Source organism: Apostichopus japonicus, chromosome 20 (assembly GCF_037975245.1).
Source record: "Apostichopus japonicus isolate 1M-3 chromosome 20, ASM3797524v1, whole genome shotgun sequence".
NCBI classification, from domain to species: Eukaryota; Metazoa; Echinodermata; class Holothuroidea; order Aspidochirotida; family Stichopodidae; genus Apostichopus; species Apostichopus japonicus.
Genome location: NC_092580.1, coordinates 25503956 through 25528242, shown reverse-complemented (window position 1 = coordinate 25528242; position 24287 = coordinate 25503956). Strand labels below are relative to the sequence as shown.

Below are 24287 nucleotides of genomic sequence, written 5' to 3'. Positions count from 1 at the left end.
CTCCAACTGGCAACTGATATACTAATAATGTTCGCTGTTTTTGTTCCCACCATACTGTCATTCAAAATCCAGGGAGGATGGTCTTTTTGTCTGGATTTCCAAGGAAATAATAGTCACTTTGGAGTTCATGGAAGCTCGTTTTATCATCTATTATCCTTTAAAACCTTATTTTTAAAAATGAAATATATCACGACATACTATAATACTTAAAAACTTAAAGATCTGAGTCTGTGAAAAACGGAGATGATTAAAGAATTACAGTTACTGTACAATTATTAAAGTTTAGTATTCAGTATTGATCATATTGTTGAGTGAATACAGAAAATATACACAATTCTGCACGCAAACATCATCTTCGTATTTGCAGAAGCTGAATACTAGAAATAGTTACTCAGAGGAAATGATAAATCGTTGCGATACAGATCCTGACGGCATCATCCGCTACCGTATCCAATTCATCGACCTGTACCTTTTTCGCAAGCAAAGTTGGGTCCATTAGCTATTGTTATGAAAAAGAGAAATAATTTTATATTTATTTCAAAATATTAATATTACGTTAAACCTTTAGGCGATATATGATGATCACCAGAGTTGGTGGTATGGTCAAGTTTTATGATCGAATTGTGTTTGCATAGCAAGTGTTGTCTGGCCATCACTCATTTCCAGTTTATTTATGTTTCATTCGACTAACTTTTTAAATCAATGTTTTGGTCTTAAGTATCATACTACTAATGAATATTTACAACTTTGTTAAGGGAAATTGTGTAAGTCCAGTATAGTCAGTGCTTGCATTGCACAGCACTACATTATTATTAAGATGCTATTGTTGAGCATGTTTGATTTGCGGTTAGAATTGATGAGTACTAGCTGTCGGTCATAGTTATAATGCTGTAATATCTCGATGCTTTATAAAATACTGAACAAAAAGAAGAACACGAAAAGAGGCAGGTAGACTTACTTGATTTTAAGATCTACTTGTCACCTTTATCAGAGTGAAACTGGAGGAAAAAAGAATTATTTAGAAGAATTATTAGAATTAGTTTAGATATTTCTTACAATATAAAGAACAATTGTCTATCATATCAATTTATTTAATGTGACTTTTGAACAATTTGTGACAAATGCATAGCAGTTTTACTATTGAAAATGGACCCAATTAACTCTCTGAATTGTGTAAATATGTCAAATTGCTTGGCTACATTGGACAAATGTAGGACGCTTATATTAACAAATAGATCAAGGATTTTCTTGCAATTATAGCGAAACCATACTTGATTGCAAATTTAAACTAATTATATGAAATCTCTTTCTCAAAATTCGTCAGTGTGATATTAAACCATGTTTATAACATTTCAATTACTAACCTGCAGTTTCTTATAAAGTTTCTTCTGTAAGAGAGAAACACAAAACAAAGTTAGTCATTATTTTTGTTCTTGTTACAATTACTTCATTCATTTGTAGTGAGTCTCTTATCTGCAGCTGAATTGAGCAGGCAACTCTAGTAAGGATCGCTGTTCATTATAAGTTATTTGGCAATAGAGGCTATGCTGCATGGGATTCTTAATTGTAAAGTTTGGAATGACAAAAATAAATGACACGCAAAAAGTGTGAGTACTTACGTCTACGACATCTTTGGTATTTGCCATATCTTTCTTGGTTATCTGAAGGTCAATAAAAAGAAAGATGCAATATGACGTTTGCTTGATATCTCAAATCGTTCTAAAAATTACCTACCACATGCATACATGAATGCATATGATTCAGGGGTCAAACAAATGTCATCCGTCAAAATAGATATAGTTTTTCGTTCCTCCTTACCTTATATTTTTCAATTACAGATTGTATGATCGGTAACGCTGTCGATTCGTCTATCTAAAGTGTGCAATAAGAAAGATGAGGAGTATGTTACATTCTACATTGTGGAGCTGAGATAAAACATAATTCAATTTTGCGGATATTTTTACTTTTCGTTGTGAAAGTGAAAGGATCAGCAAAGGTATTTATATCAAACTCAAATAGGAGTGTTTCTCCAATTGTGTATGAATTTTGGCGCCTTGCCTGAAATTTCTAACTGAAAATGTCGAATTTTTTCTGACTTAAAAATAAAACTTTAACTGTGTTCTTAAAAGTTTTTGAACACATATCCTTGTATCAAATTTTCGATAACAGCAACAGTCGGACAGTAATATATTTCTGCCGCGCACAGTGTTGACAGAGGGGAATGATGTGGTACCCCTTTGATTCAAAGCATATGAATAATCCTAAGCAATTGCATTTTACCTGCAAGAAATACATATTCTTTTGTTAATATTGGCGCTATATAAAGGTCTTCTGATTGATTGATTGATTCGCGTGTGACATATACATAGTGAAATAAATGTTCGTATAGTATTTAATTAGTAATGTGATCATGCTTATCCAGAGCGTCAAACAATTATTTTTCTGTTTATGCTCTCTCTTTCATTCAAATAAAGAAACACATTGTTAGAACTTTTCCCTTCATAACATATTAAATAATTCTTCGTGTAATACCAGATATTCGATTGCCTTCAACTTTTTGTAACCCACAAATAACAAAAACTTAAACGTGTAATATTGCAGTTTGAAACAGAATAGCATGGCATGTTTAACCTAACCTATAAATAAGTGTTTAGTTAAAAAAATATGTATAAGCCTGTAAACCGAAGGTCATTAATCTAAATCTCAATTTAAATAATTGTTTCCTTGCCGAAGTGTTTGCAATATTCTCTAACTCCATACATGGGATACACCAATGAGAAAAGTTGTTGCCATTTAAAGTTAATAAGATTAAATGAATAATATAGCAAAGGTGTAATTTCAACTGTGAAGTGATCCTAATTGGTGTTTGGGTGATGTATGACTACTTTCAGCAATGTTGTTAAGCATTCGACTATAACCTCGGTCAATATCTCTCTGAATAAAATAGATGATTGTTTACCATGACTGTTAGCTTTGTGAAACATTTCGTTCCCTGACTTGATCACTTCACAACATGAATAGATATAGCTTACCAAACCTTCTTTCAGCAGGGACATTGTGAACGTCAAGTAAAATTCTTTATCCAGCTGCCAAATACAATGTACAACACTTTGACATTACATGTTTACATTTTTTCGAGAAACCAATTCTGTGAGTGTATGGTATATACCGAAAGGTGCAAAAAACTTCAGCAATATTGTTAAGCATGGGACTTTTACCAAGGTCAATATCTCTTTGAAGAAAGTATATTATTGTTACCAACACTTGTATCTTTGTGATACGTTTCGTTAAATGACCTGATCAGTTTAAAACATGACGAGAAATATCTTACCACGTCTTCTTTTAGCAAGGACATCGTGAACGTCAAGAAGGATGCTTTATCCAGCTGCCAAATACAAGGTTGAAATATATAGAGTTTCAATGCACAATTGATGATTTTTTTAGTTTATCAGTTTAGCAAAGTGAACTCCACAGTGTTTATACTTAATTGATCATTATTACCTGTTTAGACAAGGAAACAGTGTTTCAACTGTGAACTGAGTCCGTTCAAAATTAACGACAAACAAAAGAAGAAAACTCAAAACAGTTTAAGTGTTCTTTCCGTGTGCGGCATCACACCTTTGTCGCAATGTACTTGATTGTTTTTAAAATATCCATCTTGGGATATAATCTAGATGAAGACTAATTTATTTCTATTGCTTGCTTTTAAGGTCATATTATTACGTTATTTTTTTAATATAGACTTTCTTACATTTTTAATTTTTGTCGCCATATAAAATATGTCAAGATAAGAATTTAACTTAAAGATGCAGAACATTTTCGGAAACGTTGTTAAGCATGCAACTATTACCACTAAAATTACACCGTTGAAGAAAAAATGATTGTTTACCATGACTTGTAGCTTTACGATACGTTCGTTCATTCACCTGATCAGTTTAGGACATGAAGAGATATATCTTACCAAGCCTTCTTTTAGCAGGGACATTGTAAACGTCAAGAAGGATTCTTTATCCACCTGTCAAATACAATGTACAACATCTTTACAATTCAATGCACAAGTCAAGAATTTTGCAGTTTAACGGACAAAAGAGCTGAACTTTACATCGTTTTTATATTATTGATATTTATTCTTTTGGGGAAGAATCAATGCTTTTAATTTTGAATTGAGTCCGTGCACGGAAGACAATGACAAACAAAAACGAAAACAGCTTCCATGTTTTATCGTGTATGACATCACACCTTGTGTCGCAATGGACTGAATTGCATTTCTTCAATTTCCATCACGGGACACAATTTAGATGTGGACTAATCGTTTTCTTTTTCTACTTTTGTAGATCATATATGACCGTATTGTTTCAATATTAGCTTTCCTTACATGTTCGAATTTTTTGAGATTCCAATCTTGTCAGTGTATGATATTAACATAAACCTAAAAATCACGTTCAGCATTGTTGTTAAATATGCGACCAGAGCCACGATCAGTGTATATTTGATAAAATATGTATTACTGTTAATATGACATGTATCTTATGTTACGTTTCGTTCATTGACCTGATCAGTTTAAGACAAAACGAGATAGATCTTACCACTTCTTCTTTTAGCAAGGACATTGTGAACGTCAAGAAAGATTCTTTATCCACCTGCCAAATACGATGTTGTAACATATTACCATTTCAATGCACAATTGATGAATTTCATAGTTAATCGGTCAGGAAACTGAACTCTACAGTGTTTATATTTAATTGATCATTATTAGTATTTTTGTAAAAAGAACGGTGTTTTCAACTGTCAATTGAGTCCATGCAAGGAGAACAATGTAAACCAATAAACAAAAAAACAGAAGAAGAAACATCAAAACAGTTTAAGTGTATTTTCCGTTTATGAAATCAAACCATTTGTCAGAATGCAACTATAACCTCGGTCAATACCCCTTTGAAGAAAATATATGATTGTATACCATTACTTATATAATTATGATACGTTTCGCTCTCTGACTTGATTACTTGCCATCATGATGAGATATATATCTTACCAAACCTTCTTTTAGCAAGGACATTGTGAACGTCAAGAATGCTTCTTTTTCCACCTGTTAAATACAATGTCCAACGTAGTTATAATTTAATGCACAATTTATGAATTTCCCAGGTTACCAATTTAAGAAGTTGAACTTTAAGTTGTTTAATTATTATTGATTTATTCTTTATTGAAAAAACAGAGTTTTCAACTTTAAATTGAGTCCATGCTGGGAAAATAATAATAATAGAACGAAAACAATTTAGTGTATTGTATAGAAGGACATCACACCGTTTGCCCAAATGGACTGATTTTTTTTTTTTTAATTCTATCTCGGGACGAAATCTAGATGTTGATTTATATGTTTCTTTTGCTTGCTTTGTAGGACACATGTCAAATTATTTTCCAATATGTACTCTTCCGTAAATGTTTTTTTTTTTTTATCCCATTGAAGAAAATATATTATTGTTACTATGACATGTGCCGTTATGATACGTTTCGTTCATTTACCTGATCAGTCTAAGACATGACCTTGTTATTTATCTTACCACGTCCTTTTTTAGCAGGTTTATTGTAAATTTGAAGACGGTTCCATCATCCACATGCCAAGTTAAATGTACGGCATATTGAAATATCAATGCACAGCTTATTAATTTCCCAATTTTTTAAAATATTTTATTGATTGACTTATGTTGTCCTTAAAAACAAAAGTTACTTTATCTCACTTAGCACATTCAGTTTACAAGTTCGAAAAGCCGTCTAACGGCATCGGTGAAGTATAAAGATGTCACTATCAAAAAAATATCTATAAAGATATAAATTCAAGTACTATGTTTTGATAAAATATAGTGTACAATTAACTTTACAAATAAACTGTTTAGATTCTTGCCAACACAAATTAATACATTCTTAAGAATCACTCACGAAATCTTCTCTTCGACAAGTCTTGAATTCTTCCAAGAAATTTTGTGTATTTATCTGTATAGAAATGAAGAAATGTGTGTTTTTACACCAAACTTAGCTATTTATGCATGTAACAAATTTCCTACTTGGAGAGTGCTATCAAGATTGGGAAAAATTATTTTATTTTGATTGCTCTGGATTTCGCCATTTATCCGGGCAATTTTCAGCAGCAAGAATAATACCTTACCAATGTCTCCGTCCAATTGAGACATTGTTAACTTAATAAAGGCTTCTTTATTAACATGGTAGATCAAATTTACAACACGTTGACCATTTCAATGATCAGTCTATTTATTTCGTAATTTAAGTTTTCTTGTCCTTTTTTAATTGAATGTTTTTTTAATTTGGTTTGTAGTTGAATTCATGTCAGGGATGACCGCCCCTAGGGATGTATTTGGATTTTCTTTTATTAATTCCATTTGTTGTGGGTGGGGAGGAACAACTTACATTACATACATTACGAATGAAACGATTATGTAACAAACACAAAGATTAATAGAAAATCATTACCTTATCGCACTTGGCACATTCAATAAAAAAGCTCAAAAGGCGATCGGATGATATCTGTGAATTAAAAAGTTATATATATATATATATATATTTAAATATATGCTATTAAGTATACGGTCGAGGATTCTCGCAAAACAACAATCATTTGAATTGGAAAATACTCACGAAAGCTTCTTTTCCCCAAGCCTTGACTCCCCGCATCAAGTTATGTATATTTATCTGTATAGGAATGTAGAAGATGAATATTCAAGACAAAACTTGCAATGCGCAAAATGCATTATACAAAGTTATTACAGATTTAATTAAAGATTAAAACACATAAAAGATCTCTTATCCAACGTTCGAAGAGAAGCACATCACGGTGTCACTTAATTACCTCCTCGTAGTCTAGCACAACCGATAACAGCTTTTCAAATACTTCATCTGTTATCTGCAAAAAAAAAACAGGAAATTCAATAAAATAAATTACTGCATGGGATGCACTATTATATAATAACACAGACATGCGATAGAAAGGAAAACGTTAGAAAGATGATGAGATACAGATTTGATAACTTCTATGGACCTAAGTAAATAATACATTTGTACTTGTTGAATTAATTAATAATATGAATTCTAGTTGAAGGACAAAACAAGTTCCTCGCCGATATTATTTTTGTTTGTTTTTCAAATTTAATACAGGAATGTTTGCATGAAGCTATATTTTTTCTATTAAAATAATAACACTCGATTATCCGAAATATTAAGTAACAACATGTTGCAAAATCTATTGGAATCTTCATTATTCGTTGAATGAAAAACTTTGATACAAGATTTCCGTGTTTAAATTATTTATCCCCTTTAACAGTGATACCAGAACACCAAAAATATTATTCTTTAATGACAAACATCATAGATGAGTACGGCAGACGACCAGACTTGTATCGTCTCGATCATATGCCATGCATTTGTATTTTAGCCATACACGAATATCGTCCCTTTGTGTATGTACAAAGAAATTTAAGTGCAATCATTGTTTCTCTTGCTATTCTGGTTGGTATTCTGTCTGTGAACTAATAATATGCTTAAACTCATGTATGATAATTTACGGCTAATATTATGATGATCTCGGCTCATCAGTTCAGGCCCTAATGTTAATGTTATTCAATTGTTTTTATATTCAAATTACTCAACCGAAATATGTTCTCTTTACTTAATATAAACATCTGATAATCCGTGGGTGATATTCACAACTTGACAAATTTGTAACAAATGTAAACATGTCATTTGAGGCCATCAAAGTCTTATGCTTTCTCATTTAGTTTTGTGTTGCATATGAGTTGCTATTAAAATGGTCTGTGTATTAGACTTTAATGTCCAGTCACTTTTACTGAAGAACCACAACTTTTTAAAAAATCAATTCTTAATAACCAAAGGTTGTATAGACTTAAACCTGGACCAATGGTAGTGATTTGTAAAGGTTAACAAATCATATCAAAATTAACTTTTTTCCTTTATTAATTCACCATTGATTATTGTCTAATACTTCATGTGTCAAACGATTTGATCGTTGCAAAAGACAAACACAATTATCTCCGTATTTTTTGTTCTGAGATGAATTCTACGCAATTATCAGTGTAGTGAATAATTCAAAGTTTCATACTTGACTTTCATCCTTGATTGTCTTCACTTCTGCGAGATAATCTTCAAGTTCGACCTGTTATAAAGATAGCGTTTAAATCGTATTTGATGCAAGAACATGCAGTAACACATTTGCTCCAATATATCAAGTAATGTACAAATATTAAACGGACTGGAATGTAGGATTAAGAAAAATAATTGGTTAATATATGACTAACTTCTACTATTTATTCGTTAACATTCCAAGATACCGTTCCAGCATAGGAAAGGCTTTGAACAATTTGAGACGATCGATTTTTTGAGTGTATTACTCATATATCCAAGCTGTAATATTTGCAACAAAATATGGAAGGAATGTTACCTTTCTCTGCCGCAGGAAATTTGACATCAAACTCTGAAAATTAGCTTCATTTATCTGTGATGTGAAACAAAACAAATTTCAACTTTGAGTTATTGTAAAACGGAGTGACTGTGTGACTTATTAGCAGATCTCCTTAACCGTCTTTAACTTCTAATTTGTGCTTGCAAATTTTACATGGAAGTATTAACGTTGCTTAATCCAGTTTTGATTGAGTGAGGTAACTCATTTTGCTGTCTGAAACGTATTAACAATTTAAATTGCAAATATAGGGAGCGCTGATAAAGCTAACAAGCGGTAATATTGACTCTATATTTATTTTGCAGTCACGTGGTACATAGCCTATGCGAGTGTGATACATATATTGTGATCTGAAACCCGCTTACCATGGGCATACATGGTATCATGGTTACTCCGGTGTACTACAGTTTGAAGTAACTCTGCATCGACATATGAAGTAACTATATACATAACATAATGGTAGAAAGCTATTGAGTCTACTAACTGTGATCAATGGACTACATATACTATAGTAACGTATAAGCACTACTTAGTACAGACAGCGTAAAGGGAAATATGTCCTCGTCGCGGTTCACGTGTAATGATAACATTTTAGCAAACTTATATATTAGAAGTTATTAGACAAGCATTTATTAGGCCTATTACAGGTATTAATGTGTTAGGAAATGTAACGCAAAGGGGAATGGACCGTGAATGTAACCCACGGTTAAATTTTACCCGATAGTTTCCATTTCCTAACGATTTTCACCAATAGACCGCATTAGCTTAATGGATGATTTTCAATTACGATTAAGTGTATCTTCCATTTAAAAATTGAACAAAAACAAAGCAACGATACTTTTCATGATATGAAAAAGGCAAAGCCTTGCTCGTATTTAATAAAGGAAACTTGTGAAAGTGGAAGTAGAAAAGGGGAATTGAGCCCTGTACTCCCGGATTAAAGTGACCAAAGCCCTTTAACTGCTTCATTTAATTTATTCTTAACATGACAAAATTTCGACTTTACCTAAAACCGAACACATTTACATATTGTGTACAATGTTTAAACAACTGAGGACGGGATCAAACTTACAATCTTCTTTTCCAGAAAAAGATGTAAAGCGCTAAAGTATTCTTTAACATCAACCTGTTGAAAGATTAAGTAAAAATATTCAAGGAAGTCCATTAAAATTAATCGGCCAAATTAGTTTGATAAATTATCTGTCGGCCTCAATATATACATAATTCCACATATAAATTGCGGCCAAGAATAACGTTACCTGGTGAAGCTTCGGAACCTTTTGCAGTAAATCGACTAATGCATCTTGGGTCATCTGCAAACGGATTCGAACCAATCGTATTAGCAATGTTGTAATTGGATACGAACACTATGTGGTGCAGATGATTCACAAATACATTGAATAAAGTCACTGAGTATATTCTCAGGTGTGTGAAGATTCTATCACATGTTTCTTGTTGAAACTTAATGCAACACAATGTATGCAAAACATTGATGTGCCGTATGCCACTTTTAAGAGGAACGATAACTTTTTTGTTTATTATTTAACACGGTCAATGTCTCACCATTATTCCCCTCTTAACACCTTCGTCATATGCCTTAACGAATTCATCAAGTTTGAACTGTAAAGAAGTGATATATAGTATAGTTAGCAACGTTTAACAATTACCGTGTCGGAGTTAGCGAATCAGAGCAATTAACGTGTTGTTGATAAACTTGCAAAGCAGTGCTGCCTATAGATTTCTGTTTTTTGAAATCCCGATAGTGCCGCAAATTATACTGATCACATTAAAATATATTTTTCATCAATGACCAAAGTACGTTTAATTGGATTCGAGGTTTTCTTTCGTCTCCTTGCAACAGTGTGGTACAACCCAATTCACAATTTTTCATTGAACTTAGCTAGAAGGTGAGTTTAGCAGAATCGATATCAGCACACATCGCGCACTTATTTTGTGTATTTTTGTGACGATGTGCCTGCCCAAGAAGTTCGAGATGTGTAAATTTGGTAATACTGATAGTCATTCTCATAAAACGTATCGTTCATTGCCGTTCATGCAACGCATACTTTAACCTGTACAATTTTATTCACCACAAAATTGTTATGTACATGTTAGTACTGTTGCTTACTACCATGTTTTTCTAACAAAATGATGGTGTAAACGTATTACATGGCAGTAATAGAAGTAATCAAATCACCTGCTGATAGTTTACTAGCCTTGGCAATAAATTTGCATATTGTTCCTTTGTTATCTGTGAAGAAACAATGTGTCGATATTGTACGTAAATTAGGACAATGATATCCATCCCCTCACCCTCAAAGAAAAGGAGAAGGAAAACGAGAAAGAATGAATGTTGACATTTATTGTATCAATTTTGTTTAACTCTGGTTGCATTGAATATAAGTCATGTTGAAGGTGCGTGATAGTTGTAAGTCGTCTACATAAGATTACAGTGGATACAAAATACATATAACATCGCTTTCTTGCTAACATTAGCTTTTAAATATTTTTTTTATATTTATATTTTTTTAAATATTATAAAAGATAACATTGCGAAGAGAGAATGAAAAACGAAAGACGATTGACTTCAAGTTACTTACCACATTTTGCTGCCTGCAATCCTGCATCTCAGTTATAAAGTCACGAATACAAACCTGAGAAGTTAAAAAAGAAATTGTGAACACGTCATGCACTAATAGTTTGACAGCAAATTGCTTATAGTAACGCCAGAATACCGATTATTAAAGTGTTACATCATATTTAATGATGGTAGCAACCACATGTAATCAATAATAGTATGTTACCTTTTCATCTTTGAGGGGAGCTGACAGAAATTGAACAAAATCAGATGCATAGATCTGTGGGTGAAAAGAAATAGAAATTAATATTTCCTTTTGGTTTAACCAGTGTTTCGCTTTTATTATAACCTGTGTAATCATCAGCTCTTGTTAAAAAACAAAATTGTGGTCAGAGCAGGCATGCCAGGCTAAATGAAAATATACTATTTGTCATACAACGGTTAAAAATGAAGAATCAACCATCACCTTAATAGTCTCATAGTTGATCATAGTTGATCGTAGTTGATCATAGTTGATCATAGTTGATCATATTTTATCATAGTTTATCATAGATTATATTTTATTTGACTATCATGTTAAAATAAAGCTAACAGTAATGGTATTAAAGTGATTAACATGAAGCGAGACATAAATGGGCAAGGTAAGATCCACGCTCGACACAAATAATATGGGACGCATTATGAATTGACACCCATTATACTGTTGTACATGGAACGAGATTTTCACTGATTTCTTACTAAACTTATCAAAAATATTACAGGGTGAAGATAATAGTTTTTTTGTATACTTCTAATAACCTGTTTTTATGTTTTAACGTACCTGATGTGCCAATAGACAAGTTTTCAGCTCCGATATGTACCGGTATAACACAATCTGCAAAGTTAACATTAAATGTTGCAAATGTAAAAAAAAAAAAAATTTCAACTGAAGCTTCAAAAAGTGAAAACACAGCTTTTAAAGATATCCATCTTCTTACGGGTAAGGAGGCATGCACAAGAGCGTACAGGATCATGTACAAGACTCAAACATACCAACCGGGTACACATTCCTTACTGGGTACAAATCATGGACCCCGTAAGGAAACTGTGCAAAATCAAGCTTGGCGTGTGCGTGCACACATCCTTACATTTCTGATGTGGGATATCTCATCTCACTGTACATTACATGTAGGAAGACGAATAATAATAAGGTAACAGAGGCAACATACTTACCTTCTCATTTTCTATTAGATCTAATAGTACAGTAGTTAGTAGCGTTCCAGTACCCTATGAACAACGTTAACAAAAACACAGATGGTACAGGGTATACATTAGAAAAAAGTATGATATATTGTAGCAAACTCTCAAAACACTGTAGCGTTGGTAAAAGATAAATTGGGCCTCGTAGAGTACATTCGATTTAATATGAACGAGAATACATGAAAATGAATTGAATATGAAACGAGAACTTTATAATGAACTTCGAATGGGAATATTGTATTTTGTTTTATTTCCATACTGAATTAAGCTCATCGTTATTAAAGAGTTCATGAAGACGGATTTGTATCTCACCTTTTCCTTCAGGGGCCTTTTTCGTAAAATATCCATCAAGGTATCTACATCAAGCTGTAATTAGATATCGATTATTGTTCAGTACGAAAGCTGTCTCAATTTTAATAAGTGTCTCAGTTGTAACGACGCACTTTTACGATTTCACCAACATAGTGCAATGGCATAAATATTACCTAGATAGTTAGATTGATGGAATAACAAGACTCTTACCATCTGACCGTCAACAATGAAAATGATTGCTGAAGAAATTGCTGTTCTTATGTCCATCTTGTTTGTCTAAAATTAAAAAGTGGGTTTTTTATTTTCAATATTTTAAAAGCATAACAAAAGAGACGTTACGCAAAGCGATAAAAATTTCAATTATAAGTTACTGTATAACAAGTTAACATAAATCATAACCGGAAAAAAATACAAATCGAGCAATATTGTACATCGATGCGAAAAACGTTGCATCATTGGAATGTTTTTGAACTTTGTGGATAATAAATTCAAATATAAAATAAACAAATTACCTCTTCCAAATCCTTGGGCTCAGAAAGCTCTTCTCCACTGTACTCCAGATCAGACTTAGCAGATTTAAAGGAAAAAAGATACTGAAAGCTGACAAGAAATCGTTTCAGTCAACCATATCCACCACAAAACACCGTTTATAATTTAACATAAAAATAAACCTGAAATGTGCAATAAATGTCGTTTATAAACAAGTGCTGCTAAATATTTCATTTTTGACATTTCAACACATTTTATTGTTGATACGATCTGATAAAAACTAATATATCGCCCTTCTTCATGTAAATTAAGAGCGTTTCCATTTGATTGGTAAACACGAATGAATGTCACATACTGAATCCATTCACAACTTACATGCATTTAAGTAAAATAAAATTTGAAATCTCATTACCTCTGTTCAAGAACGAAAGGAAAACGTGATTATGAATTTTCAGTAATTGCAATTGCATACTACAAAAAAAAAAAATATATGATAATCCTTATCCCGCAAGGTCTATAATAGCGTGTATTTTACAGAAGTGTGACATACCATGCTACAGAGACACAGTGAGGAGAAGGTAAAGACATTAAACCATATAATTTACCAGTAGTAATGAGTTCTCATACAGCTCGTTAATGGCAATGTTGACTGCCAGTTTTTTTTCGACGTACAGCCAATATGAAATTTATTTAACCTACAAATGTCAGTTTCGTATGTTTCGTATAATAAATGAGAATATGATGTACTAATACCTTTAATTTTGCCACTATAGCACTTAAAAGCTCAATCAACTTATTTCTGTTGTCAGACTGTAAAGTAACACAGAATTAGACAGGATTTGATAAAATATTAAACTTAACTGATACTTTCCATTATATTTACGTAATGTAAATATCAACATCAAACAAGGAATTGAAGTGAACATTACGTAAGAGTGACTATTGTACATATTGAATCGATGGGAAATATAGGCTTTACGATACATCGAAGATTATCTCGTTCTCTCGTATTGCCCCTTAGGATACTGCTATTTGAGGGAGCAATGTCATACCAGTATTCATTCTCATACAAATATCAACATCCGGTAATTTTGTCTGAGGCAAATATCTAGCTCGTTTTGACACACAGGCCTTCTGTTATAAACACTTTTTTTTCTTACCTAACACAGAATTAGACAGGATTTGATAAAATATTTAACTTAACTGATACATTCCATTATAATTACGTAATGTAAATATCAACATTAAACAAGGAATTGAAGTGAACATTACGTAAGAGTGACTATTGTACATATTGAATCGATGGGAAATATAGGCTTTACGATACATCGAAGATTATCTCGTTCTCTCGTATTGCCCCTTAGGATACTGCTATTTGAGGGCCCCTCTGAGCAATCTCATACCAGTGTTCATTCTCATACAAATATCAACATCCGGTAATTCTGTCTGAGGCAAAATATCTAGGTCGTTTTGACACACAGGCCTTCTGTTATAAACACTTTTTTTTTCTTACCTCACTGAATAATTCATCTATCACTAGTAGAATGTATAAATAAGGAATCTACAGAGGAAGAAAATTATCCCAAGTAAGAATGGTCTAAGTACGAAGAATTAATTGTAACCAAACAAAGCAATGCATTTTTTTGAAGTTACAAGGGAGCAATGAATGTTTTTAAGATTTTCCGGGCTCGCATTGGTGAAATTCTTAAACGCTCAAAATAACTACTTCAATTTTCATTATGTGCTTATTTTGAAAGTATTGTATAGTCTTGAAAATTAACATAATATATTTTTCCATGCTCGTACAGGAAATTTATTTGAATCACGTTAGCTCGTACTTTTATTGCATCAAAAAATAACAGTTGTACACATATTACCTTTTCTTTCGGTTTAGAGAAGCCCATATGGATACTTTTATCAATGTCTTTTGTCGTTAACTGTAGGAAAAAGAAGACAGAAAGAAGAACCCAATTTTACTTCAGTTCTCTTGTAAATAAATTTGTCTTATGCAATGAAACAGCTGAATATACTTCTAAGAAGTCTTACATTTTATTCAAATAAATTGAACTAAACCGACAGAATGATAAAGGAAAATGTTACAGCGTTCACCTACGATGACTCCAGGTCAATGTGGTGACTCCGCAAAGGACTTTGTATGTCCTTACAATAAACAGAAATGGAAAATTAGAAGTATTTCGTCGTGCTCACGATGGATGAGATGGGATCGGTAGAGAAACTTACCAAGTCAAGAACATAGTATTTCGTTAACATTTCCGCTGCGATTACTGGTGCAATCTGTGAATATGGATCGGGTAGGTATTAATCAATCTTCATATTACCCCATCCAACATTTTACGACTCAGGTAGGTAAGTACATCGGTTTAAAGGATCATACTGCGTTTACGTAGCACTTAAAAGTGACGCCTGCATACATCCATTGTGATCCTTACGTTACTCCAACATGTACCAAACATATTTTACGCGAAAAACTTTCTCGAATCTTACAAAATTTAGTAAAGAAAAAATTCTTCTCTCTATTACATATGCATTTCATGCATCAATGTCACGTCGGGTTGCCTCAGTACTGCGCAATATTTGTTAAATCATCGTGCAGTTTACGGAAATCTAAGTTCAAAGTCGGCAATAACTAGAACGGAAGTGTCGTGAGAGAAAATACTCCACATTGGCACTGATGGTTCAATTTGAACATCACGATAGCGAAATAACATATCGTAGATTATATCGAAGGCCTATTACCTAATGCCTAATATGAATATAGCGTAAGCCTAACTATTATATATTGTATGTTTACGCTTTGCATTTGTCATGAATTATTCGTTTTAAGAACTTCTAATACACCAATTAACGTTACTCGTTAGTGATACACTAATAATATATTACAGGCTGCAAATAACATGCCCATGATTTGCCGCGTTAGGCTACTTAGCTCGTTCGTGTTAACGAACGCTACAATGCGCACAATGAAACTTTGTATGATTAATTAAAAGCTAATTTTTCTTCTTTCTTTAGGTTTTGATTGGCACTTATCGTTACGTGCAAAGTAAAGTTGCTAAAATGCATTGCTCTGCTACATCTAGTAGTATAGGCCTATTACATCAATGTACGTATACAGTGAGCCACACAAACGGTTTGCTATTGTCTGACATCATTTGATAAACATGATATGAGTTGTTGATTCGAAATATGAATAGAAAAGATATGGTTTTCTTGTGTAATTGTTTGGGACAATAAATTGTCAATTTTTACAAAAAGATTAATTACACGTTAATTGGATACGCCTACTAAAAATTCTTTCTCTCATCAAACGCTAGTTGCGGATGTGTAAATGAATGTAACTTCAAGATAAACGCAATACAGACCTTAACGTGCACTTGGGAGTTTACACTTACCTTGTTTTCGGTAGTTGCAACTCTCAATCTTTTAAGCACTTCTTCAGCTTTTATCTGATAGAAATACGGATAAAACTTTAAAGGTGTTTTCCCTGCCGATTGTACTTTTCACCTCTAGCAAAATACAAAAAAATTTACAAGAAGTTTAACGAAGTTTACGTTTTCCATTCTGACCATGAATTCTATCTTACCTTGTTCTGCTCCATTGGAATCTTGGTTATATCTATGAAACCATTTGAATCAATCTGGAAAGAAAAGGGGTAATGCCCTTTCATACAAATTCTTTGGATTGTTCACCTTTCGAAAAGGAATCCAGCTCCTTACTTTGTGTCAATACGAAACATTTTGGATTACCAATTCATTTAGAACAAATATAGTTTACTCGATTATTGGTTTAGCAAAGTCGAAGTAAAGAGCATGAACATAAGATGCTGTATAACCATTTAGATGTAATCACTAACAAAAATATGACTGAAATGTTAATCAGACCTACGAAAATTGGCAAGCTAAGCAATATGTGTATGCGTAATTGTCCATGGAATTCTTTCCATCATGGAATAAGACTTGACTCTGGCAAACTTCATTGTGTTTAGCCTTCACTTTCATGATAGGTAGTTCAAGGTAAGTTGCATTATGCAATGTTGTGATTGTGGAGCATTCGATGATCTATTCGCTATGTTAAAAGCGGATGCAGACATATTTGATAAACACGGTGCATATAAATGTTAATAAACTGATTTCTTTGAGAAGCATCTTAAAATAATATACATCCCTGCCAACTGTTTTTCAAGTTCCATACTTTGAACATTATAAGTAATGGAGGCTACACATCCCAGTGCTTTGGACTACAAGCTTGCGATTGACATAAATGGGATCTTCCTTCAGAAAACGTAAAAAAAGTTAAAACGGTGGATATAATAGTGTGCTAGAGTAATGTGCGTGTAGAATCTTACCTTCTCTTTGTTAAACAATTCCATTACGATATCCAGACCGACTTTAGATGATATCTGTTACATTATTAAAAAAGGACAAAATATTACTTTCAGTTATAATGAAATGAATACTCGAATTGTCGAATGCTAGCAGCCTGGTTTACTACAGGAATCATATAAAGTTAGCAATAAACAGAAAAGGTGACCTGTTAGTTGCGTAATTCCATTTCCGTCGTTTGACCTTACTCCCAGTGCCATGGTCAAACAGAAAACAAATATGCAGCAATGAAATAATACGAAAAAAGAGATAACTTATTGAAACGACGGACGTATGTTTATTTGTTTGTTTTGGGTGTTTGCAAAAGGTAAGAACAAGCATGCACCATTATTGTATTTTTTCACTGTTACCCTTAAGTTTTGAGTGCTTTCACAAACCTTTTAATAATTGGCAACCTTTCAAAGAGGGTAACATAATTGTACTATACGGAAAGTTATAGTCATAAGTACCTGTTTCATTTCCAGCACAGTCTGCAGCACTGCAACGACCCCCTCAGAGGAAATCTGAAGAAATCATAAATGATAAAAAACTACAATAGTGATGGAACAAAATGATATATTTTTGTCAAAACTTGACCATATATAGTTGAACAATGTAAATGGAAGTAACAATTGCTTATGATTTGATAAAGCTTAGTAACATTGTTAAAGGGGGATGTACAGCATGAATTGATAAGGCAATCAATTAAATTCCCCAAATGACATGATTTCTTACCCATTGACTTGTCGAGAAGAAGTTAGCAATAGCAAGTAACTCCTGATAGAAAGAAGATAATATTTGAAGTTATATTTGCTAAGTATTGTTGTTTTTTCCCTCAAAATATGTCCTTCTGGTTAATCTAACGTTAAAATCAGAAAGAGGAATGAATGTTATGATTTGGTCTCATAGTGCGCACTTAATCAGGTTTTCAACGTTTAAGACATATCAGTCTGAAATTAACGTTATCACGATTTCGTTACCTTCTCAAAGACGATCGTTCGTAAATATACTGGAATTCTTTGTTAGCCTCTATCCGCCTTTACACAATGATATTTAATGAGCAGTGGAAGTAGAGTCAATGTATAACAATACAGGTTTGTAGTGACTTGATGTCGTTTTAAGTGAAGGACAACCTATTATGTAAAAGTAACTCACCTTATAATTGTTAACCTACCTCTTTGGAAGGATTCAAATTAGATATACTTTTCCCTAGAAACTCTCTGACGTTGGCATCCTATTCGAAAATAATATTTAAAAATATTAGAGAATAACATCAATGAAAGCATTTTTAATAATGTTATTGCCAATTTAATGCAAACATATTAGTTTAAGTGTAGCAATAACATTTGCTGTAAACTAACCTTGTAAAAATGTTTCGATTCTATCAATAGACGTTGAAACTCTCCGTCTGTTGCCTAGAGAGCCAACGTTAAGATAAATATAATAACGAAAAGAAAATGAAGACAGGAATATTTGAATATGAATACTATGTATACAAATGCTTACGTTCTATTTCCTTAAAAGACTAATGATCAGGAAAACATGTTCAATGGTGTATACTTTCATTTAAAAACTTGAAAAACACGAAGAGATATGCTACCTGAAGTACTGAAATTTATAATTAGTTGATATAAATGAGGAAATTGTGAAATGTATGCCTAATTATAACTCTGAACAACACTATATCAGAACTTGTCAAGTATATAAGCAAAGCTCACCAATACATTGCTTACAAGTGGTTTCTACAGTTTACCGAAAAAGCCAAGTGCTAAAGAAAGTGCTTCGATATACATGAGTTATGACGTTTTTCCATCACCCATATGACAATGAAAGGTTCACTTCCTAATATTGAAAGATAGATCATAAATTATACAAACTTGCTTCAATGGCAAAATAAAGAAAGAAATAAGAAATAAAGAAAAAGAAAAAGAAAACGCAATAAACCAAGAGCTTTACCTTGCCAGCAACTATTTTTTTGTAAAATGGCTTGAAAAGGTTGTCGAATTCTAGCTGTAAATAGAGTATGAATGAAATTGAGGTCGTACTGCTCAATGAAAGCCAATGTATTTATTGTAGGAATTGTTCCAATAAGTGTTTGATAATACATTACATGGAATTTCGAAATACAAAGTTAGATGTGTTTGAAAATACGTACGTGATCATAATAATTTGCATACCATCTTAGATGCAATATGACCCTGACTTATTTAGCTTCAAGTTACAAATTTCGAAAGATAATCGTACCAGCCCCTGTAACAGTGGTTCCTTTTCGTGTTCCGTATTGGGTGACTCATTATATTTCGGATCTGCCGTGTCTGTGTCTTGTGATTCTATCTGGGACATGTTCATCCCACTACTGCCAGGTTCTCTTTTCGAACGGCCTTTGAAGAAAACGCAAATTAGACATTTTATGAACTGGATGTTTAATCTAGTATAAACAACGAGTTGTGCCACATACATGAAACCAAATTTAGTATATACAATCAAAGTTAATCAGTTGTGCACTCCGGCAAGCTCTCAAGGACGGAAAAAATTAATTCGGTAATAAAGTTACCGTTAACTTCATTGGCGTCCATGCTTTTATAACATGCGATATTTCAAAAGGGGGTCAATGATATTGACATATATATAGTAACTTTTTCATATATATACCTCTTCGCTTGATGAAGAATGTTGCAGCCAAAACGGAAATCATGAGCACACACACAATGATAACTATTACAACAGCTGTAACAGTCTTTAAAGATCCGTTCTTGGGCACTTGACATTCACTTGCGTCTGAAACCGTAAGAAAGAATACATAATAAGGAACGTTTGTTTTGTCTTTAAAGCATATTTTTATATTTCTCTTAAAGCACACACCAAGAAAACAATTCACCTTCATATAAACAACAAAATGAATGCTGCTGTAATTAATTGAATTGGACATTTTATTCACTTTAAGACTGAGAAAAATTGCGTGCTTATAATACTTCATGAACATCTTATTCATGAAGGTATTTTCTTAAATTAAGATTCCGTACTGTCACGGAGCAAGTTGGCAATGGTGATTTAGAAACATTTTATTATACGTTTACCTGGTTTCAGATGAATAACAGCTGTATTCTGGAACTTGGCAATCTCTGCGGAAGCTGGCGAACAACTAAGTTCTATGACTTCATCACATTGACTTATATGATACTCAGATATTACATAATTGTCAAAAGTATTTGTGGAATGATTCTCATCTGTGTAGTACCACTCTCTGCTGATGGTAACCCTTGGACTTTCACTCTGTGCAAAAGTTAATTGGATGTCTGGTTTAGTGTTCAGTAATGAACAAGAAATATTGCCAATTAGACCTGTTGTACGTTCGCACATTTGATCCACACTTCCGCACCCATCAATGCTAACAACATATTTCAATGAATTATCTGAAGTGAAAAGAGCAGAAAAATTAATAATAAGAGCAAACGAAAATATATAAGCCTGTGAAGCAGCAATTAAAAGAACAATTATTTACATTGTTGAACATTGTTCCATATGGAATAAGGCAATTAATCTAACTACCTTCATAAAAAGTCGTTCTTTTATTTTTCAAAATGTTCAAAGGGGTTGCACGCTTAATTATCAATTTTATATCCAACTTTGTAACTCAAACTGAACATAGCGTGACATGTTCAAAACGACCCATGCAATTGACAGAGAACGTGAATTATACTCTTCCTTTACAAGTAAACAGTTGTAAATATACCAATGAACTTATCGTCCATTTGTAATCACATGAAGTGGTGGTTTCGTCAGACTATTTCAAATACATGATTATACTAAAGAAACAATTGTCTTTGTGTGTGAAAAAGGAAATCATTTCAAGGTCGGCGAAATCAGCATGCATTTGGATGCACATCTCCGAAATTTTTAATTATTCAATTCGTTGTTAGTAAAAACATACTACTCACCTACAGTAGATACATGTATCACATCCGTGGTAGCCATGACACCTGAGCTGGATACGCATTCGAGTGAAATGTTATAGGTAGGCACAACTATCGACACTAAGTCATTTCCAGAGAACTCACAATTCCACCGGCTCGGGCATAGTGGTTGGATGTGTAACCCCCTCTCCATTAATATGGTTGACGATCGATTTGAAAATGTGGCCCTTAATATTCCAAAGGGATAACTCGGACGTGGACATGACAATGGTAGTGATTGACCCTCTAACACGTAGGTCACTCTACTAGTATGATCGTCATACTGTTTATGGCCTTTTACAATAGTCGTTACACTGGCTACATCTCGAACAGCGATACCAGTCGCTACGCAGGTAAAGTATTCCAACGAAAATAGCCTTGTGTCATATTTTATAGTAGATATTGTGGAGTACAGCGGCATCTTGTCAATGAACTTGGAAGTGTAATCTTTTAAGCCATAATCTGTCTGCATGTTCCGTTCGTTTAGTGAACGCCATGTTATTTCTACCGGAGGTTTGGTATTGTTGGCGATACATACCAAAGCGGATTCCCCTTCGGATATGTTTGTTTTCTTACATAATTCATGATCACTAACGGAACATTTATTTATGGTCAAATCAATTAACGGTACTGTAGTGAGAAAAGGAACAAAGAATTAACATATATGCCATTGCACAATGTAAGAAAAGGAGCGTCTGCACGGTTCACACGTTCTATACCAGGAGCGCAATTACCAGTTGTGCGCTGTGTAAATGGGGAGTGGGTTATATGTTATGTTGTTGAAAGGAGGAGTCTAAAGGAGGGGGATATTCAAATGGAGATGCATGAATGAACTATATTTCGCATACATTGAACAAATGTTGAAGGATTTCGGCTTTTGGGGTTATACTATACCAACAAGTCATATGTTTATATAATGTACACTGTGGTCTTTCCCCAGATGAAAAGATGGTTGCGCCCTTTTCTGTACGCTCTGTTGGTCCACCATATACCATATGTCAATAATAAGAAAAATTGCGGAATGATTTACAGAAAACAAAACCTAAACAAGACAAGACGGAAAAGAGAAAGAAAACATATCAAACCTTTTGTCAGGAACTACGTGTATACGCCCGGAGAAAAATCCGTACAATACGTGCAATTGTGCTTTCTGATTATTCATGATGAGCCATGTTTTCAGTTTGTATCAGGTATACGATGCATTTCGTATTGGGTCACTCCATTTTGAGTCTTATAATATTTGCATAAATCTGAGTAGCCCTAAATTGAAAGTCTTTGATGTTATACTAATTTATCCGCATAAACACAATTAAGTCAAATACAGTTTTTTAATTTGCCAAAACTTAGTATTGTCATATCTTTTTTACTTCACTTGTCAAGTCTTCCAAGTTAATCCTTTCTGTTCATCATTTTTTATTTGAAATTGCTAGATTTAATAGTAGATTAAGTAATAGAAAAAGAAAAGCAGTCAGTTTAGTTTCATGGTATGATATATTATTTGATTTCCTGTACTCAGTTGACTAAAGTGTGCAGTCAAATATGCATATTGAGCAAAACGTTTGTTTATATATTTATATATATATATATATATATATATATATATATATATTGCAGCTGCCAGATAATTATCATACATTTACACATTTACCCACAACATGTATGTTGATTCTACCAGTGGTTGATGATCCATCTTTCCCGAGTACAGTCATGGTATAGCTTCCTTCGTGTTCCATTGTGGCTCTTTTAATTACCATCGAACCATCCATTTGGATGTCATACTCCCCTGAAGCGAGACCAGAACCACTTTTCCGCATATCGTCTATTCGCAGAAGTGGATTTTCATTATCCTCTAAGAACCATCTCACGGTATAAAACGATCTTGTGTAATCACACGAGATAATTGCCTTTTGGTTGTAGGCTACATATTTATTTCCAATACAGGCCTCTTCAGGATTCGCTGTAGTACGAGAAAGAAAACGTTGATTGTAAAGGTACCGCAATTAGAATAAAACAAATCCGCTTGAAAGGTTAAATAGTCGGAAAATGGTCTTTTAGTGATCAAATGTAGTGATGTTTGGCATTGTTTGAGTCATCATCATCATTGTTTGTATTGCTTTGATGTTGAAGAAGATGGAATAAACTACTGGTGGTCTAAAAATCTGAAGGATTGAAGGGTATTTAAGGCTTTTATATATATAAAAACCTGGAAGACTCCGCAGTGAGAGCTGGCAGATGGGTTGGGGAGCACGATGCTCACCTTTGAGCTCTTCTAGCTCCAAACATAAATAGTCATGGTGGCAAAACATGAATGTGCTGCGATAGCCCAAGTAATTAGCTATCACATGGTGGATAGGACATGTCAGTTGAAAAATTCTACATATGTCCTAGCGGCCTTTGAAAGTGACGACGTTGGTATGTAAATCAATGGGAGCAATTAATTGCTATCAACACCTAACTATCAGAAAGACGCAATATTTTATGGGAATATTTGGATTCCTCTGAAACTCCTTAAGGCTCAGCCAGTCGTTGTTTAACTAGGTATCATGAAAATGTCTAGCATTATCCCGCTGGGAAATTTTAAATCACAATAGCATGCAGGATAATTCGATTTCACATTTGAATGTCTTGTTTATTTCCCGTTATATTTACGGTAGTAAACATTGTCATCCTAATTCGTCCACTTGTTAGTTTTGACAACCGATTTACCTAGTCAGTGCAGTAAAAACTGTTCAATGTATTAAACAAGTTGCCAGTATTAAATGTAGTGTATTTCGTCATATGTATTATGAGCAAGTACAATTTCTACTGTAATTATTTGACGCTGTGCTATCGCCATTGCATGGGTTTTATTG

The 24287-nt window shown here is 33.2% G+C and overlaps 1 protein-coding gene across 7 annotated transcripts in view; it reads right to left on the bottom strand.

Moving 5' to 3' along the window:
- Positions 1-24287, bottom strand: part of LOC139961279 (uncharacterized) — a 70232-nt gene that overhangs the window by 42919 nt on the left and 3026 nt on the right. Inside the window, exons 3-46 of one of the 7 annotated variants that reach the window (XM_071960375.1) lie at positions 23084-23392; positions 21421-22065; positions 20560-20895; positions 20135-20260; positions 19727-19863; positions 19439-19492; positions 18844-18897; positions 18657-18716; positions 18218-18259; positions 17953-18006; positions 17467-17520; positions 16705-16758; positions 16514-16567; positions 15345-15398; positions 14981-15040; positions 14617-14664; positions 13857-13913; positions 13127-13180; positions 12825-12890; positions 12615-12668; positions 12276-12329; positions 11884-11937; positions 11290-11343; positions 11086-11139; positions 10683-10736; positions 10049-10105; positions 9745-9798; positions 9558-9611; positions 8468-8521; positions 8129-8182; positions 6863-6916; positions 6652-6705; positions 6487-6540; positions 5938-5991; positions 5033-5086; positions 4587-4640; positions 3962-4015; positions 3332-3385; positions 3033-3086; positions 1819-1872; positions 1620-1661; positions 1365-1388; positions 959-998; positions 84-499 (exon numbers count right to left, since the gene is read on the bottom strand). In XM_071960375.1, the coding sequence (XP_071816476.1) occupies positions 972-998; positions 1365-1388; positions 1620-1661; positions 1819-1872; positions 3033-3086; positions 3332-3385; positions 3962-4015; positions 4587-4640; positions 5033-5086; positions 5938-5991; positions 6487-6540; positions 6652-6705; positions 6863-6916; positions 8129-8182; positions 8468-8521; positions 9558-9611; positions 9745-9798; positions 10049-10105; positions 10683-10736; positions 11086-11139; positions 11290-11343; positions 11884-11937; positions 12276-12329; positions 12615-12668; positions 12825-12890; positions 13127-13180; positions 13857-13913; positions 14617-14664; positions 14981-15040; positions 15345-15398; positions 16514-16567; positions 16705-16758; positions 17467-17520; positions 17953-18006; positions 18218-18259; positions 18657-18716; positions 18844-18897; positions 19439-19492; positions 19727-19863; positions 20135-20260; positions 20560-20895; positions 21421-22065; positions 23084-23392 (3548 nt within the window). In that variant the 3' untranslated portion in view covers positions 84-499; positions 959-971. Of the gene's footprint in view, positions 1-83; positions 500-958; positions 999-1364; positions 1389-1619; positions 1662-1818; positions 1873-3032; positions 3087-3331; positions 3386-3961; positions 4016-4586; positions 4641-5032; positions 5087-5937; positions 5992-6486; positions 6541-6651; positions 6706-6862; positions 6917-8128; positions 8183-8467; positions 8522-9557; positions 9612-9744; positions 9799-10048; positions 10106-10682; positions 10737-11085; positions 11140-11289; positions 11344-11883; positions 11938-12275; positions 12330-12614; positions 12669-12824; positions 12891-13126; positions 13181-13856; positions 13914-14616; positions 14665-14980; positions 15041-15344; positions 15399-16513; positions 16568-16704; positions 16759-17466; positions 17521-17952; positions 18007-18217; positions 18260-18656; positions 18717-18843; positions 18898-19438; positions 19493-19726; positions 19864-20134; positions 20261-20559; positions 20896-21420; positions 22066-23083; positions 23393-24287 lie in introns of those variants that run through there. The other 6 variants (XM_071960376.1, XM_071960378.1, XM_071960377.1 and 3 more) reach the window with 6 other exon arrangements.